The sequence below is a fragment of the Oryctolagus cuniculus genome, chromosome 19 (genome assembly GCF_051225735.1).
Source record: "Oryctolagus cuniculus isolate XC-2025 breed Fujian yellow rabbit chromosome 19, ASM5122573v1, whole genome shotgun sequence".
In the NCBI taxonomy this organism is placed as follows: Eukaryota; Metazoa; Chordata; class Mammalia; order Lagomorpha; family Leporidae; genus Oryctolagus; species Oryctolagus cuniculus.
Genome location: NC_142885.1, coordinates 56,858,009 through 56,875,779, shown reverse-complemented (window position 1 = coordinate 56,875,779; position 17,771 = coordinate 56,858,009). Strand labels below are relative to the sequence as shown.

The window sequence follows — 17,771 nt, the reverse complement described above, 5'->3', positions numbered from 1 at the left end:
GGACTAAATCCTCCCTTCTCTGTTGCACAGCAAACCTGATAGGAGCCACTGTGCCCTCTCTCCACGCCCCCCACTGCTCGACAAGCTATGGGCTGGGATTACCCGCTGACTCTACCGAAATGCCAAGTCCAAGTCCCTCCTCTTCAAAAACATCAGTCACCTCCAAACAGAAGCCTCTCCTCTGATCTCAAATCCATTCCCAACTTCTCCAACTGTGCCTCAGGCCAGTGTGGAGCGTGAGTTTGTATGTGAGCAGAAGGGGCTGTTTTTAAGCATCGAGTGCTTGCTAATTAACGCACCACAGGTTCTGAACACTTATGATCGGCCCATGATCGCTCCAAGTACCCTGTGGGGCAGGCTCTGTAGCTACCCTGACTCCCCAGTGAGGAGACGGAGGCTGCTACAGGACAAGTTAACTGCCCGAGGTCGGCGCGTGGCCGGTGAGGCACAAGGCCGCCAGAACTTCTGATCTCTTAAGAGACGTGAATCTGGATTTGTTACGCGTTGCGATTAATTCAGTAAAAAGATCCAACACACACCCAAAATACTGAAAGGGCTAAAAAGGAAGGCACCCTGGGACAGGAACAAAGTCCCCTCTCCTGGTTCTGCCCTGTTCTAGAGCAAGGTCATGAGAGGAACGGCAAAGGCAGACTTTCCAAGAGGTAGAGCGCGAGAGAAGACGCCTGTTTGAAGAAGGATGACGGAAGCCATGCGGCGGATCTCAGGGAAACCACAACTGAAGTGGCATGGCAAACGCAGAACCACAAAACCCTCTCCCACGCGACGCCCGAATCCCCACCACGCCAAGTCTGTGCACTCTGCCAGCCGGAGTCAGTACTGTGCATCGATGGAACCCCTCCCAAAACACGGTTAACTCACCAAAACTCCACCCCAGGGGGGGCTCGATCTTCAAGATGAAATCCCCCTACAAGGAGAAAAAAAAGTGGAATTTGAAAGAATGAGCACTGGTGAGCCTGGGTTAATCTAGTTTGGTGCTCGCATTTAATCTAAAACTTGTCCACCTGAAATGAAATTCTACCAGTAAGCGGTGTTCAGAACACCAGGGAGCACCTCGCTGCCCTTCAGGTACCCTAAGCTGCAGCTAAGCACCAGAAGATTCTGCTGAACCAACCAGAACACCCAGGGCTGAGCTGCACCTGTGGGGGCCAAGCACAGACACCCACCGTCTTCTGACACTGAATAGACCGTGAGAGCCTCACATGCCTATAGCTGCAAGGGTTGGAGCAAACCCTTAGAAATTAAAGACAGTTCTTAAAAGCTAGATTGTACTCAGCAACATTTTTTTTTTTACAGTTAAGACTTCTTTTTCCAAAAGTTTATTTATTTTTTGTTATGTATTTATTTGAAAGGCAGATCAATAAAGAGAAAGGCCTTCCATTCACATGGTTCAGTTCCCAAATGATTGCAGCTACCAGGGCTTGGCCAGGTCAAAGCCAGGAGGCCAGAACTCAATCCAGGTCTCTCACAGGGGTGACATTGGCCCAAGTACTTGAGCCATCATATGCTGCCTCCAGGGTGCACAATAGCAGGAAGCTGGAATTAGCAGCAGAGGCAGGACTAAAACTCAGGCACTCTGATATAAAATGCAGATATCCCAAGGGGTGGCTTAACCCAGGGTGCCACAGTGCCTGGCTCTTCATGTTTTATAAATGCATCAATCTTGGGGCTGGCACTGTGGCATAGTGGGTAAAGCCACTGCCTAAAGTGCTAGGATCCCATACAGGTGCCGGTTTGAGTCCCAGCTGCCTCACTTCCAAACCAGCTCTCTGTTATGGCCTGGGAAAGCAGTCCTTAGGCCCCTGCACCCACGTGGGAGACCCAGAAGAAACTCCTGGCTCCTGGCTTCAGATCAGCACAGCTCCAGCCGTTGCAGCCATCTGGGGAGTGAACCAGTGGATGAAGACCTCTCCCCCTCTCCCTCTCTCCCTCCCTCCCTACCTCCCTCCCTCCCTCTCTCTCTCTCTAGCTCTCCCTCTCTCTCTCTCTCTCTCTCTCTCTCTCTGCTTCTGCGTCTCTTTAACTCTGCCTTTCAAATAAATACATAAATCTTTAAAAAACAAATCAATCTCAAGAAACCAAAATTGGGGTGGGTGCTATGGCACAGCAGGTTAAGCCACCATGTAGGATGCCCTCATTCCATACTGGAGTGCCTGGTTTGAGTCTTGGCTACTCCATGCTTCCAATCCAATTTCCTGCTGATGTGCCTGGGAAACAGCAGATGGAAGATGGAGTGAACTGGTGGATGGAAGATCTCTTTCCCTTTGTCTCTCCCTCTCTGTCACTGGCCTTTCAAATAAATAAATCTAAAAGAAAAAAAAAAAATTGAGACCTAGCTAGTTTACCTCTAGAAATCAATCCCATACACCATATTTATGGTGGTCATTAATAATAATTTAAGGGGAGAGCTGTGGCACAGCAGGTAAAGCTACCACCTGCGGTGCTCGCATCGCATATGGGTGCCAGTTCAAGTCCTGGCTGCTCCACTTCTGATTCAGCTCTCTGCTTTGGCCTGGGAAAGCAGTAGAAGATGGCCCAAGTGCTTGGGCCCCTGCACCCACATGGGAGACCCAGAAGAAGCTCCTGGCTCCTGGCTTTGGATCAGCCCAGCTGTCCATTGCGGCCATTTGGGGAGTGCACCAGCGAATGGAAGACCTCTCTATCTCTGTCTCTCTCTGCTTCTGCCTCTTGGTGACTCTGCCTTTCAAATAAATAAGTACATATTTTTAAATAATAATAATTTGAAGCTTGAGAAAAGGCTGTATGTCCATCAATACAAAAGTAAATAAATTCTGATTTGGTTTGATGATATGTAATGCAGTCCTCAAAAAGGCAGCAGATCTGCATAGCTGTGGATGCTGAAAGCAAGCAAGGGAAAAACTGAAATTTACCTTAGAGAATGCTTTCATTATCACAGGGGGGAAATCCGAATGATACCCACAGTTTGAGTCCATTTGTATTTAAAAAAAAAAAAACAAACTCAAAGCTATGTAGAATGACTCTCTCTGCAACTTCCTATGAATCTATTTCCAACTAAAAAGCTAATATGTGGGGGGTGGGGGTGACACTGTTTCAGAAGAGCGCATGTGTGCACCTATTTGTGTACATGCAAATGCATGTGCACTTGTGGACATCCGGATAACTATAAATAGAAAGCAACCCGTTAGGGCACACACTCTAATGGCTCTCAAAGGTTATCACTGCAGAGGGAGGTAGTGAGATTAGGGGGAAAGGGTACAAAGTAACCTCAGGTACTGCCAAAGACCCTGGGTTTTTGTTTTTGTTTTGCCAGAAAGCTCATGAGTTTACCTATTACTCGCATTAATGCTAACGATATTACTAATATTTTTAGCTGCACACAAATAAAGGGTTCTATTGAATCAAATTCTCAACCCTGCCTCTATGGGTACCAGGGCTGTTCTGGGCAGCACCACAGGATGCTTAGGTTCACTGGGTACCTGCAGCACCCCCCCACCCCCACCCCAGACAGCTACAATGATCAACAGTGTCTCTAGACATTGCCACGTGTTCCTGGAGACACAGAGACCACTGTGCCCAAACAAGTGGCTGATGAGTCATCTCCCCCAGAATTTGGCTGGCACTGCCATAGTCCACTCATTGTCTGCAAAAGAAACGAACGTGTGCTACTCTGGGAAAGGCCATTCTGCTTCGCACAGCCCTGCGGGGTGCACAGACTACTTCCCATCATAAAAGCAGGGTGGTAAACCTCAAGCGCTCCCTCGCCTTACCTTATCGTACAAGGGGATCATGAAGTAACCGTTGTTAGGGGCACAGTCTGTCTGGTATTTCAAAGTCCCATGCTTGGTGTACAACTTTATCTGGAAAGGAAGGAAAGAATGCATGAGTCATACTCCTACACAGGTATCGCCTTTGAGAACCAACCATGTCCGCTACTCCTGCAGGCATTCAGAAAAGACGCATTCGCTGAAGACCTTCCAGATCCCGGCTAGCGACACTGGCCTTAAGGGACGGAGGGAAACAGACAAAGTCTCCCAGAAATAAAGTGACCACAGCTTTTTCACCTTGCAAACTATCTAAGGCCTATCCCAGACACTTTTTGGTTTACTTTAGTGGCTGTCTGTTGTTCATTTAAGTTTCTGGGCCTAAAGCAAAAAAATGCTTAAAAGAATTATTTATTCATTGGAAAGGCAGTGAGGGGAGGGGTGGGTAGGAAGGGGCAGATCTTCCATCCATTGCTCGCTCCCCAAATGGCCACAACAGTCGGGGCTTGGCCAGGCCAAAGCCAGGAGCCTGGCACTCCATCCAGGTCTCCCACGTGAGTGGCAGGGGCCCAGGCACTTGGGCCATCTTCCACTGCTTTTCCAGGCACATAAGCAAGGAGTTGGATAGGAAGTGGAGCAGCCGGGACTCAAACCAGCACCACATGGGATGCCAGCATCATAGGTGGCAGCTTCATCTACTCCACTGCACCGGCCCCTTAAGGCACATTTTCAATTTCTGCTGTTAGTGGGCGCTTGCTACAATGCAGATTCCTGCACCCCACCTCATTTTCTCAACTAGAAGTCTGGGGTGGGGGCCACGGATATGCATGATGAACCTCAAGTGATTCCATATCCTTGGAGGTACATTCATCTAGAAACCTAATTTTCTCTTTTACTTTCATTCTCTGAGCAAAAAATAGATCAGGAGGGCATCTAATAGACATCCTCTCCTCAAGGGCTCTCTAAAACTCTCCCATTCGAAGCATCACCAGACACAAGCAATTAACCCACTAAGATTAGCTCGAGCAGTTATCTGGGTCTTCCACATACTATGTGCCCTTGGCTAAGTCCCTTAACCTCCTGAGGTTCCCCTTCTTCCTGGCTAAAAAGAGCACCACTGCTCTTCATGATAGCAGTACAGGGCTGAAGAGAGGGCAGCTTGTGTAACAATTCAGTAGCTCTGAAGAAAAGAGCAACACAGGGTGGTCAGGAGGGCACAGACTGGGTGCAAGGAAAACCCCCGATCTCCCCTGCACAGCTCAAGGACACAAGCCTGTTTCTACATCTGCAAAAGGGAGCAGTTGGGTCTGATGATGTCTAACAGCCTCACCTCTAAAATATTAAGGCTCTGTGACCGTGATTCAGAAATGACAGGAGTCGGGGCTAGCGCTGTGGCAAAGTGAGCTAAGCTGCCGTCGGCGACACTGGCTTCCCACATCTAAGTGCCAGTTCAAGTCCCAGCTGTTCCACTTCCAATCCAGCTCCCTGCTAATGCACCTGGGAAGGTAGCGGACAATGGCCCAAGTGCTCAGGTCCCTGTCACCCATGTGGGAGACAGGGATGGAGAGGGATGGAGTTCACTTCCGCCTGGACCAGTCCTAGCCAATGCAGCCATTTGGGGAGTAAGCCAGCAGGTGGAAGATCTCTGTCTCTCTCTCTCCTTCAAATAAATAAACCTTAAAAAAAAGACGAGTCCAACCTTCCCAGCTAAGTCGATGCATAAAGCAACAAGCTAGCAACATGCACCTGTGTAGAATAACACACAGACTAAATTCTCTGTGGGCAATACCCACAGTGTCCACCCTGGGACCCTGTCTCCTTTACTGTAGACATCCAATAAATCCTCAATGCATTTGTCACGCGCCATCAAGAACTTGCTATGCAAGCACTTCAAGCAGGGATTGGAAAATCACCGGCTTCCAGGAGCTGCAGAGGCAGCGCCAACGTTCATTCATCTGAAGGGGTTCGGATACATCAGCAACTCAAGCCACGTTCCACAGCCTAAAGACCAGAGGGCTCTCCAGAGAACTCAGGGCTCCTGTTTTTAATCTGAAGTCTCCTGTTTCTCAAACTATTAGCAAGCAATATAATTTTTCTTACTTACAGGTTACTATCAAAGAACAGAATGCCAGTCCCAGGAAACAGAGATGTTTGTCTGCTCTGTTCACAGCACTGCTACATCCCCAATGCTGGCTCCAGAACCTGGGTGCCTGCCACCCACAGGGGAGACTCAAATTGAGTTGCTGGCTCCTAGCTTCAGCCTCGTGTTTGGAGAGTGAACCAGCAGATGGGAGATCCACTTCTCCTTGCCTCCAACTCTCTTCCAAACCAATTTTCAAAAATGAGCAAAAGTTTCTAAGAAAAGAGTTGCTACCTGGAAGAATGTGATGTCAAAATACCCCAAACGCAAAAGGGAAGAAAGCTGAAGAGTGAAGGCAGTTATGTTGGAGCCATAAAACGCAATCGAGGAGTAAGTGGGAAATATCTTCATTATTTATACTTCATTCACAAAGGAGCAAGCATGACACGGGATGGCAATACAAACCCACATCAAGACTACATGTATGAAATGCCCGATTTCATAAGCAGAAATTAGGCAAGCATGAGTGTCTCAACCCATGAGAAAAGGCAGCCCTTCAGATCAAGGAACACACCTGGTTCCTGGCCACGAACCTGGCTCTCTGCCCTCAAGGTCACTATGAGCACTGCAGGTAGGGGTGCCCCCACCTGCCTTTCCCTCCCTCCCAGAGCCCCAGGAAACCACAAGCAGCAGCAAGCTTCCCAAGGCAGCCTCCGAAAGGCCCTGGGCCCACATCCTAGGGGGTGGCCCAGGCAGCGGGCAACATGTACCTGGCACAGCCCAGTAGCCCAGCCACTGCCGGTGGGCAGATCTGCTGAAGAACTCAACCTCCTACAGCGAGAGAGGGTAGGGGAGCAGCAGAGGGGCCCTGAAATGAGATCGGGGGCCCCCTCAGGGAAGACACAGCATTGGATTCTGCTGCTTCTGTTCCCACACCATCTTACAGGCACAAAATGAGGATTTGGAGCAAGGCCAAGGCCAAGGCTTCCTGGAGTTGGAATCAACTTTCCCCCATTCCCTCCCAGTCAGCAACTATGCAAGAGCACAGTGGCTCAAACCTTCCCCCACAGCACTGGGGCAGCTCAGAGGTGCCCTGGGAAGGCTTCTGGGGTCTCACTCTGCATCCCCTGCCTCTCTGCGGTCTCTCAAATCCCCTCCCAGGCACCTGTTCTTTGCCTCTTCCGTTTCCCTTCCCCTCCCAAAAAAAGAGGCCCAGCCCACCCTCCCTCCCATCTACCCTGACATGTGACCTCTAACCCCTACCTCCATCCATGCCCCCTCCTCTGTAGCTTTCTGGGTCATGACCCCTCGGGGCTGATCCTCTCAGAAGAGGGCACGAATACCTCCAATGTAACTGATAACCACCCAGCAAGGCAAGTGGGGCAGCGGACCACTCTCCGTCTTCAAGGACATAAAAATACAGACTGCCAGCCCCCAAGATCCCAGGATACTGGATCAGCAGCTGGGGCTGGCATTCGGCCCAGCAGTCAAGACATAGCCTGGGATGCCTGCAGCTCTTGTCAAGAGTGCCTGGGCTCAAGTCCCGTCTCTGCTTCCCAGTCCAGATTCCTGTTCAAGTGCACCCTGAAGGCAGCAGTAGCTGGGGCCGTGCCACCCATATGGGAGACCTAGATTGAGTTCTGGGTCCCCAGCTTCAGTCTGGCCCAACCTGGGCTGCTGGGAGCACTTAGGGAATGAACCGGCAGATGGAGGATCTCTCTCTCTCTCTGCTCTCTCTTCCTTTCAAATAAAATGAAAAGGACAATTTAAATCTTTTAAAAGCATCCCAGGGGTCTGAAGGAGCACTGGATTGGACACGTGACCTTTAAGGTTTTGGAGTATCGTCTGCGGAGATCTGAGCTTCAGGGGGTCCCGTTCAAGGGGATCCGGGACTACGGTTTCAAGAAGTGGGGTCTGCGTCTCAGGCGACTTGGGATCTGAATTTTGAGGGCGTGGGGTACGGGCTCCGCGGATCTTGGGTATGGATGGTGGGGCTTGGGTTCTGAAAATCTGTCAGAGCGCACTCTGAAGAATGTGGGGCATGGCACCCCCTTACTCCGTAGCCGGACCCCACGACTAAAACCTCCCCTTCCAACGCGTCTGGAAAAGCAGACGCTGCCAGAAGGCAAGGACTCCGACCACTGGGGGCCGGCGTCGCAGGCGAGCCCGGTGCGGCCCACGGTCCCCACGCGAGGGCGGGTGCTCACCTCGATAAGCGAGTAGTTGATCTCTACGTCCGACTTCACGAAGCCCCCGCAGCCCACCACAATGTCCTCCGAGCCGTGCGCCGGACCCACGCCGCTCAGCAGCAACACCGCAACGGCGGCCACCACCGCGGGCCCCGGCGGCCCAGCGCCCCAGCCCGCCCGCATGGCCCAGCCGCCCCCCGCCAGACCCTCCGCAGGCCGCCCGGTCCCGCCCCTCACACCGCACGCTGCCCGTTCCTTCCTCCTCTCAGCCTGGCTGACAGCCAGGCCCCGCCCCGCCGCGCAGGCGCACTACGGCCCCACGCCCACGCCCCCAGAAGGGAGAACTACGGCGCATGCTCAGCAAGGAAACGCGGCTGCTTGCGCCCTCTGCAGGCCCGGAGGACTCTGCGCACCGTCTGGCAGGTGCTGCGCAAGGTGCGCTCACGTGTTCAGGCACCAACTCCAAAGCTGAATACGGCTTTAGAACTCAGTGTCACAGCTGGAAGAGACTCTGTTGGTTCTTTTTTCCATGATAAATGATCCGCAAGTTTCTGAAGAAAAACACGCTAAGTTCAGCATAATATTAAAGAAGGTATTTAAAATGCATTTAACCCCTGCTGTAACATTGGTGCAGAACACATTCTGAGGATTTTCCCCTCAAGCATGAGGTGCACGTAGTGTAATTTACTATGAGCCAGTTCTCGGAGATGAAGTACGATGTGTCTGAAAGTGAGTTCAAACATCAGTATGCTGAATTTTGGAGGAATAATATAATGTAGATAGAATTTCATGCATCAGAATAGACAAAAATTACTTTTCTCACCTGATACTGGAATTCTTCCATTTTGCTCCTTTGGAAAAAAGCTCTTTGCAGCAGCCATTTGGCATAGCAGTTAAGACGCTCACATTCCATTTGGGAGCGCCCAGGTTCTAGTCCCAGCTCCACTCCTAATTCCAGCTCCCTGCTTCCTGTCAACACCATACCCTGGGAAGCAGCAGGTGGTGGCTCAGGTAGTTGGGCTCTTGTCACCCACATGGGAGACCTGAGTTGAGTTCACAGGAACTGCTGTTGCAGGCATCTGGGGACTAAAGTAGCAGATCAGAAGTTTGTTTCTCTCTCTCTGCTTTTTGAGTAAATAGGATATATTTTTAATGTTTGCTTTATTTTGATAATTTTTATATTTTGTTTAAATGACAAAAGATTTCCCACTGCAATTTGCCATTCTGGGTAAAACTTAAGCAATGTACAACTAAGAATCACATTGCATTTCCACAACACAGTGGTCAAACTGCCACTATGACTTTGAGGAGATGATACGTGGACATCAAGGATCACAATCACCAGTGCTTCTGATTTCTCACCTAAAATACAAATAAACTCTCCACGACAGGGTTATGGAGAGAAGCAATTTAAGTAAGTATTTATTGGAGGTGGCTATTTATAACCTTCATGGAAAGCAATATCTTTCACTTTCCATGACTCCAGAGTTTGCCTCAGCAGACCCCTGGGGAGCTGAAAGCCACCGGCTAGGAAGTGCTGGCCTGGGGAACCCTCTCCACCTACAGAATGAGAAACCAAAGCCCAGGAAGGGAAAGGAGCTCCTCTGAGACTCCCCGCTCAGCCCAGGCAGAGACCCACTGCGGAGGGGCAGACTGGGGGAGCTCGGGTCCTGCTCTTGGCTCAGCTGCTGCTTTGCTCCGTGTGCTGCTGCTTCCTGACCACTCCTTCCAATTCAACTTCAAACACACAGAGAAAGAAATCGCACCAGCAGGGGGTGACGAGGGCTTGCAGGAATTGCTCCAGCCTCCACCAAAGCCACCTCAAATAAGCAGACATGGTTTCGATGTAAACGCAGAATCCCATGCAGCTTCACCTCACATCTGTGGATTCCTGTGTCCCAGCCCATCTGGCTGAAAGGGTCCCAACCTCGGTTGGGAAAACTCAAAAAAAAAAAAAAAAAAAAAAGACACAGGTAAACAGAGCTTAAAGAACCCACTCTGTTGTAGGCAAGCAGGACCAGGTGCACAGTGCAGCTGGTTCTTATTCTGCTCCCAAACGGAACACCTGTGCGTCTTGGAAGGCGGATGTACTCATCCCAGAAAGAAAATAGAAAAGAGAATTAGGATTCCCCATGATCGTGGCTTCTGTGCACTTCCAACTCTTTGTGCATAAATTATGTTACAGAGCATCATGACTAAAGCAGCCTGTGCTAGGGGAACAGGCCGTGTGGTGTGGTGGGTTAAGCCCCCACTTCCCCTATGGGAGCACCCGATGTCAGAGCACTGGTCCCCAGCTGCTCTGTTTCCAATCAAGCTTCTTGCTAATGCACCCGGGAAGCCAGGCAACGATAGCTCAAGTTCTTGGGTCCCTGCTATCCATGTGGGAGACCCAAATGGAGTTCTTGGCTCCTGGCTTCAGCCTGGCCCAGCCTCAGCTGTTGCAGGCATTTGGGGAGTAAACCAGCAGATGGAAGATCTCTTTATCACTCTGCCTTTCCAATACAATACATACATACATACCCCAGGAGAGGCAAGCAAGTAACAGCATTTTTTTCTCCATTTTCCCAAACTTAGGAAGAACCCTTTCTTCTTTTTGAAAAATATATTATAGGGGTCTGCACTGTGGCATAGCGTGTAAAGCCACCACTTGCAGTGCCAGCATTCCATATGGGCACCGGTTCGGGACCCGGCTGCTCCACTTCCGATCCGACTCTCTGCTATGGCCTGGGAAAGCAGTAGAAGATGGCCCAAGTCCTTGGGCCCCTGCACCCATGTGGGAGACCTGGAAGAAGCTCCTGGCTCCCGGCTTTGGATCTGCGCAGCTCCGGCCATTGCAGCCAACTGGGGAGTGAACCACTGGATAGAAGACCTCTCTCTGCTTCTCTAACTTTCAAATAAATAAATCTTTAAAAAAAAATAGACTTTTTGCGTTATAATGTCATTTTCACAGCCTGTAGCAACCATATTTCCATAGCCATATGTTTCTGAATGGCGTTTTAAACCTCTGATTGATAAGTCACCGACCGAGACTAAGTGACCCTACCAACGCTAATGATAGCAGCTAATGTGTAATGAGCGCCTGCAGTGTCCCGGGAACCGAGCGAAGCTCTTTATTAATCAGCTCGTTCAGTTCTTCCCACCCTCCTACAGGTGGACACCGTCCATCCCTGGCTGCTCAGGCCAAGCCGGCTGCTCCTGTTACAAACACCCGCACGCCTCTTGGCTTCTTCCCCCAGGATAAATTCCTGGGATTGCTGGCTCCATGGAGCTCGGGAAGCTGAGGAACATACTTGGGGCAGAAAGAGGAGGAACACGGGGGAATCACCACACTAAATAGGGGGTCCTGGAACCCCCTCTGCGAGCGTCCCCCTCGCCTCGCCTGCCCTCCTTTCAGCCCCAGCCGCCCCACCCCTGCCGCGCGGCCGGCCGGACCTTGCCCGGCGCCTCCGACCCCGGAGCTCCAATCCCAGCCAGACCCGCTCGGCCCGCCCCTTCCCCGCCCGGAGCGCCGCGACGGAGGCAGCCCGGGACTGGCCGCCAGACGGACGCTCGGACCCACGGACCGCGGGGTGCCCGATGGCCGCGCCACCGGGCGAGCCCTGCGCGGGGCTGGGGGTGAGTGCCGACCCTGCTGGGCTCTCGATTGCCGGCTGATCTCTCGGGCTGCGATCCTGGGGAGGGGAGAGACCCCCTCCCCCGCAACGTCCAGGCTCTCAGAGAGCAGCGACTGAGACCCCAGCCCGAGTGCCCAGCACTACCTACGCAGGGCGTTGGCGCTGATTAGCTTGGAGCTGGTGCACCCCCAGGCCCCTCCCACCCGCAGAGAGCCTCTCTCCCTCTCTGGACCCCCTGCCTGGCTCTCAGCTGAGCAAGGGACCCTTGGCAGTAGGGTCTATTGTCCCCCTTATGCAGAGACGGAAGCTGAGGCACAGACAGGCTGGTGAGTGGGGGAGGAAGGTGAAGATGACCTGTGTGGGTGGTGGGCCGCCTGGTAACTCAGTCGGGAGAGTGGAAATGTCTGTGTCCTCTAAAGGCCCCATTTAAATCTCTTCTGTGGTTCAAGAGGGCCAGCAAGGGGCCTGAGATTGAAACCACAGGCCAAGACCCCCCAGTAGCACCATCTGTAGGGTCAGAATCTTAGAAGACAGCATAGCCACTTCCCGCGGAAGGAGGCTGTTCCCTCGGCACCTCAGTCTACTGGGCTGTGAAATGGGGAAGTAGCACCCACCTCCCAGAGTTGTTATGAAGTTGGAGTGATAAACTGCACCTAGCACTTCCCATTAAGCCCAAATCTCCCGGATTCCAGGACCCAGCTCCCTGAGTTCAAATCCCAGCTGGATGTCATCAGCCACAGTATTTAGTCTCTCCGGGGCTGTGTGTCCTCATCTCCCCCAGTCAGTGGGACAAGGGCATACACCTTTGTGGGCCAGCATTCCAGAGAGTGCTTTTATGTAAATGTAAGGGGTCCAATTAGTTACCTGGTCCCTTAGGTAGGGAGCTGGGGACCCCAGTGTGGACCTATCCTGTTGAACATCCCTTTGGTGTTTCCCCAGGTCTGGAACCAGTCGGAGCCCCAGCCTGTGGCCGCCTACCTACTAAACTTGTGCTTCCTGCAAACAGCAGGGGTCTGGGCACCCCCCATATACCTGTGGGTCCTCGGCCCCATCTACCTCTTCTACATCCACCGCCATGGCAGGGGCTACCTCCGGATGTCTCCTCTCTTCAAAACCAAAATGGTAGCCACTGGAACTGTGGGGAGCCTGGGACCAGGTTGAGGGGGAAGGGGAGACCTGGGGCTGGAACCTGGAAGACAGCCCCAAGTGGATGCCCCTTCCACCGGGCAGCCTGCCAAGAAGGGAACCTGTTAATCAAATCGATCAATATTAAAGGGGCAACAGAGGTGAACTGGATGGGACACGGTTCTTCCAAGCAGACTTTGTAATTCTGAAAGTGCACACACACACACACACACACACAGAGACAGGCACCCAGCCCGGGACACCTACAGCTACCATACTTGGGCATTTTCCAAGGTGTGCACACGAGGTGATGTGAAGCCACACTAGGGTGAACCTTTCTAGCATTCTAGCAGAAATTTCCCCACTGGCAGTGCTACGGGACAGGTTTGAAAGCTATTCTGCATTTATTTTAGTGCTTTAAACACTGACCTTCTAAGCGTGAGCCTCTCCAGTCATCCATCCCCTGCTGTGCTGCCCCTTTCTCCTCCAAACTCCTACAGGAATGCTCTTCAAAGTTTCCATTCCCACTCCACTTTGTTCAGTTTTACTCCAGGGCCTACCACCTATCCAGAACCTGGTGAATTTCAACAATTAGAGAGTACTAGAGCACTTCAAAAGTTCGTTGGAAAATGTATTTAAAAGATAATTTTTTTTGGTGGAAAAACATTTTAAAAGCCATGCACAGGTTTTTTTTTAATCATATGCATTTTCCATGAACTTTTTCAAAGACACCATGTATGTTTGAGGCTCTGTAGGCTGTGCCATCTCTTTTGCTGTGCCTTGGATGCGGCTTGAATATATATCGTGTCTTGGAAGCTTTGTCATTAGGGCGATAGTATTAAAAGGCTGTGGGACCTTTAAGAGGTAGGGCCTAGGGTGGGTAGTTAGGTCACTGGGGGTGTGCCCTTTTAAGGTAGCTGTCTCTCCAGGGATGTTATGAAAGAGGGAGCCAGAGCCCTGAACCTAGAGCTCTGGCCTCCACACTACCTTGTGGACTCTCACTCTCCCTCTTGCTCCTACCACGATGCCAAACGCTAGCAGGTGCCGCAGGCAGGAGCCTGTGCTGTGCTGTTTGACCATTCAGCTTCCAGAACTGGGAGCTACATAAACCACTTGTGTTTAACAATTACCCAGCTTTGGGCATTTCATTCTAGCAGAAAAGGGGCAGAGACCCTTCCAAATGTCCAATTCTGCCGTGGTAGCAAAAAAAAGTAGGTGCTACAGAAGGTAGACAAAGAGCTGTGACTGTGTTTCAGTAAACTTCGTTGATATGCAGTCACTGAAATTTGGATTTCCTGTCATTTTCATGGGTCATGAGAGATTCCGCCCCTTCTGACCTTTTTTTAAAATGGTTGAAAAATGCTCTTAGCTCACAGGCCTTGCAAAAACGGGAAGCAGGCCAGGCTCTCTGCAGGTGGCTGTTTGTCAGCCTCTGCTTTAAGCTGACTGAGGTAGAGTGAAGCCTTGAACAACATGGGTTTGAACTGCATGGGTCCGCTTATTGGCAGATTTTTTTTTTTTGGAGATTTATGCCAATTTTCAAAAGCTTGAGATGAGTCATGTACCCTAGACATATCAAAATAATGAAGAAAATGGCATGTCATGAAAGCATAAAGCAGACATACAGGACTGTCTAATTTTGTCATTGGCTACCACGGAATCTACACACATCTGACCATACGTGGCCCCATTTGCCGTTAACAGGAATGTTAGCAAGCACCAAGATGCAGGATCGAATCCTCACTGCATCTCATGAACTGCTGGGCGTGGGTTCCCCATTGCCACAGTCTCAGCCACTTGCTATTGATAGTGCAGGAAGTCAGAAGTCAGAGGCAGGTGTTCAGCTGCACAGGGGGCTGGCATACCTAACCCCTGCATTGTTTAGAATCAACTGTAGGGCCGGTGCTGTGGCTTAGTCGGTTAAGCCTCCGCCTGCTGCGCCAGCATCCCATATGGGCACCAGTTCAAGTCCTGGCTGCACCACTTCCCATCCAGCTCTCTGCTATGGCCTAAGGATGGCCCAAGTCCTTGGGTCCTTGTACCCACCTGGGAGACCTAGAAGAAGCTCCTGGCTTCAGATGGGCCCCGCTCCAGTCATTGTGGTCTTTTGGAAAGTAAACCAGCAGATGGAAGACCTTTCTCTCTGTCTCTCCCTCTCTCTGTCTGTAACTCTGCCTCTCAAATAAATAAATATTTAAAAAGAGAAAAGAAATACGAAGCCGGGTGCTCCAGTGTGAGATGTGGCTTCTTACTGCTAGGTTCCACGCTCTCTGCCCTCACCTGTACTCTCACCAGCTCCTCCGAGGCACCTGGCTCTGGCCTTGTCTCCCAAGTATGCGTGTCCACTGCCCGCCCACTTCCCGGCCTCCTCTTATTCAAAAGAGGCCAGCGCATTTTAGAGAGACCATCAAAACCTCCCAGCCCAAGAGAGAGTTTCCTTCCTTGAGTAGCAGGGACTGACCATGACTTGAAGAAGCTGTGACTTTTTCACCCAGTGAGTACATTTCATTTCATGCTTCCTACCTGTAGTCACCTCACCTGTGTGTACCTAGAGCACCTCCTGCATTTGGGAGAACATTGGGTGGGCTCGAGTCCTTGGGTACTGTTTACACGACAATTATAGGATCAATTAGCAATGCTCCTTACGCACTGACACATGGGTGACCTGCGACCTTGACTCATTCCAGGGCCCATGGAGGACGTTCACACTGGACATGGCGTCGCCCTCCAGTTTGCCACCAAATTTCTCCAACCTTACCTAAGCCTGTTTCCCCAGGTGCTTGCCTTTGCCCTCGTGGTCCTGTGCACCCTCAGCGTGGCTGTCGCTCTTTGGAAAATCCAGCACGGCGTGCCCGAGGCCCCAGAGTTGCTCATGCACCCGACGGTGTGGCTCACCACCATGGTAATGCCCCCTCTCTCTGGGCCCTGGCTTGCTCCTGGTTGCTGCTTTGGCTGCCCACCCCGGGAGGGGATGTGGGCCTTCCCTCCCATGCCCAGCCCCACCTAAGGGGCCTGTCTGGACTTTGTTGTTTAGAGCTTTGCCGTGTTCCTGATGCACACGGAGAGGAAGAAGGGGGTGCAGGCGTCTGGGGTGCTCTTTGGCTACTGGCTGCTCTGCCTTTTCCTGCCGGCTCTCAGCACTGCCCAGCAGGCCTCAAGAGGGGTAAGTGGGGCTCTGAGCTCCCTGGGAAAACCAACACCACAGTTTCGGACCTTGAGTTTCCTCCTTTCTCACCCACAACTCCCCGTCGCCTCACACAGTTCTAATGAACACCAATTCCCATCGCCTCCCCCACATTGCACACTCCATTGTCACCATGGAGATGCACTTGGTGCCCCCTTTTGCATAACTCACACACACACACACACACACACACGCACACAGGCGTGCACTCTGACCCTCCAGCCAGGTTCATTTCCACTCCTTCTCACACGCACCCCGGCCCCATGCACCTGCGCCTCTGACCTCACACCCACCCGCATTGCAGATTCCCGGACTGCTTCCCTATTAGGAAACCCATTGGTTCTTTTTCTTGGCAAACAAAAGGACCAGGTTTCCTGAACTGCACCTCTTTTGAGAGTGTGTGGGGGGGGATGATTCTCTTTTGGGGGTGGGGCTACCCTGTTCATTGTAGTGTGTGGCACAGCATCACCGGCCTCTACCCACCTAGTGCCAGCAGGTCAGCCCCCCTAACTATGGAACCCTAGTGTCCCAGGGGGTAAAGTCACCCCCTCACGGAGAACCATTTACCTCGGCCCAATGCTCAGCCAAGGCTCTGGGAGCGGGGGGAATGTTCAGGCTGCAGCAGGCTGCAGGTCCTCATTACATCACTTGATCCTGAACCAAGTGGTTGCTCCACCTGCTCCCAGAGGGGAAGGGAGAGGACAGATTTCTTTTTTAAGACCAGCAACTTCTATAGGTAATGGGAAAATCGCACAGGCCATCCACTACCCTATGAAGAGTGGCTTCCCACAGCTGACTTTTGGGTCTTCTCTTTGGGGGCACAGCATGGACACAGGAACACTGGAACCATCGACATGCTGGAGCCCCAGCCACGGGTCAGGCACAGTGGCAAAATTTGCCAGTCCTTGTTGGATTCTCGTTACAGTGCTCTGTGGTAGAGGCTAACGGTCCCATTTTAAAGATGAGGAAACAGAGGCTAAGAGAAGGAAATGACTTCCTCAGGGCCACACAGCTTGGGAGTTCAGAGTCCAAGTCCATCTTACCCAAATTCAGAAAAAACTATCAGATAGGAACGGTGGTAACCATAGTAACTTGGGGGAGGTGGGCTGTGATGTAGTTGGAATATCAAACTGTCTACAATCCATGTAAAAAAAAAAAAAAAAAAAAGAATAGAAAACCCAGTAGAGGAATTAGATTTAAAACTAGTACTTGGGGGTACTTGTTTCAAGTACCCCCAAAACTCACCTCACTAACTTAAGGGAAAAGCAAACTCTGGGGGAATTTATTAACTCATTCATTTCTGGGCTCATATCCATGGGACCTCCCAGACTCAACTCAGCCAGGCATTCAGATAATACTGCCAGATCTCCACCTCTGTCTCGTGGCTCTGCTATGGTAGCCTCATTCGCCAATAAGATGGCAAGGAGAGCCAACAGTAGCTCCAGACTTCCTGGTTTAACCCAGTGGAGTCTCTCAATGGTTCCAGCTCTCACTGGGTCCTCTGTCCATTCCTATTCCAATCACCATAGCCAAGGCACTAGAATGTACTCCTTGGCCAAGCCTCCACCACTTGTTACCCTTGGAGGAGAGTCGGTTCTTTACCAAGCACATGCCTGAGCATGGAGGGAGAAAAGTGAGGCTGCTAAGACCAGAAGACAGGGCAGCAGATGCAAAAGCAGTGTGGCAGCAAAATCTCACCACTTGACTCAGCTCAGCTGTGTACCCTGGAGGAAAACCAGTGCTGTGGTTTCTCTGAGCCTCGGTCACCCCACCACTAACACAGAGCATGTGAACACCAGCTGGAGTCAGGGCTGTGTG

General features: G+C 51.5%; 2 protein-coding genes across 5 annotated transcripts in view; one reads left to right on the top strand and one right to left on the bottom strand.

The window, feature by feature from the left end:
• Positions 1 to 8,315, bottom strand: part of LOC100345328 (BOS complex subunit NOMO1) — a 58,639-nt gene extending 50,324 nt beyond the window's left edge. Inside the window, exons 1-3 of the mRNA XM_008257790.5 lie at positions 8,049 to 8,315; positions 3,768 to 3,857; positions 880 to 925 (exon numbers count right to left, since the gene is read on the bottom strand). Coding sequence (XP_008256012.4) covers positions 880 to 925; positions 3,768 to 3,857; positions 8,049 to 8,213 — 301 coding nt within the window. The 5' untranslated portion in view covers positions 8,214 to 8,315. The remainder of the gene's footprint in view (positions 1 to 879; positions 926 to 3,767; positions 3,858 to 8,048) is intronic.
• Positions 8,316 to 11,322: 3,007 nt separating this feature from the next.
• Positions 11,323 to 17,771, top strand: part of ABCC6 (ATP binding cassette subfamily C member 6) — a 52,084-nt gene continuing 45,635 nt past the window's right edge. The window contains exons 1-4 of one of the 4 annotated variants that reach the window (XR_016226119.1): positions 11,323 to 11,645; positions 12,584 to 12,766; positions 15,546 to 15,671; positions 15,804 to 15,932. Coding sequence is in view for 3 of the 4 variants with exons in the window: in XM_089321503.1 (XP_089177629.1) it covers positions 11,607 to 11,645; positions 12,584 to 12,766; positions 15,546 to 15,671; positions 15,804 to 15,932 (477 nt within the window). In the remaining variant the exon portion in view is untranslated. Of the gene's footprint in view, positions 11,646 to 11,682; positions 11,971 to 12,583; positions 12,767 to 15,545; positions 15,672 to 15,803; positions 15,933 to 17,771 lie in introns of those variants that run through there. The other 3 variants (XM_089321503.1, XM_051847488.3, XM_089321502.1) reach the window with 3 other exon arrangements.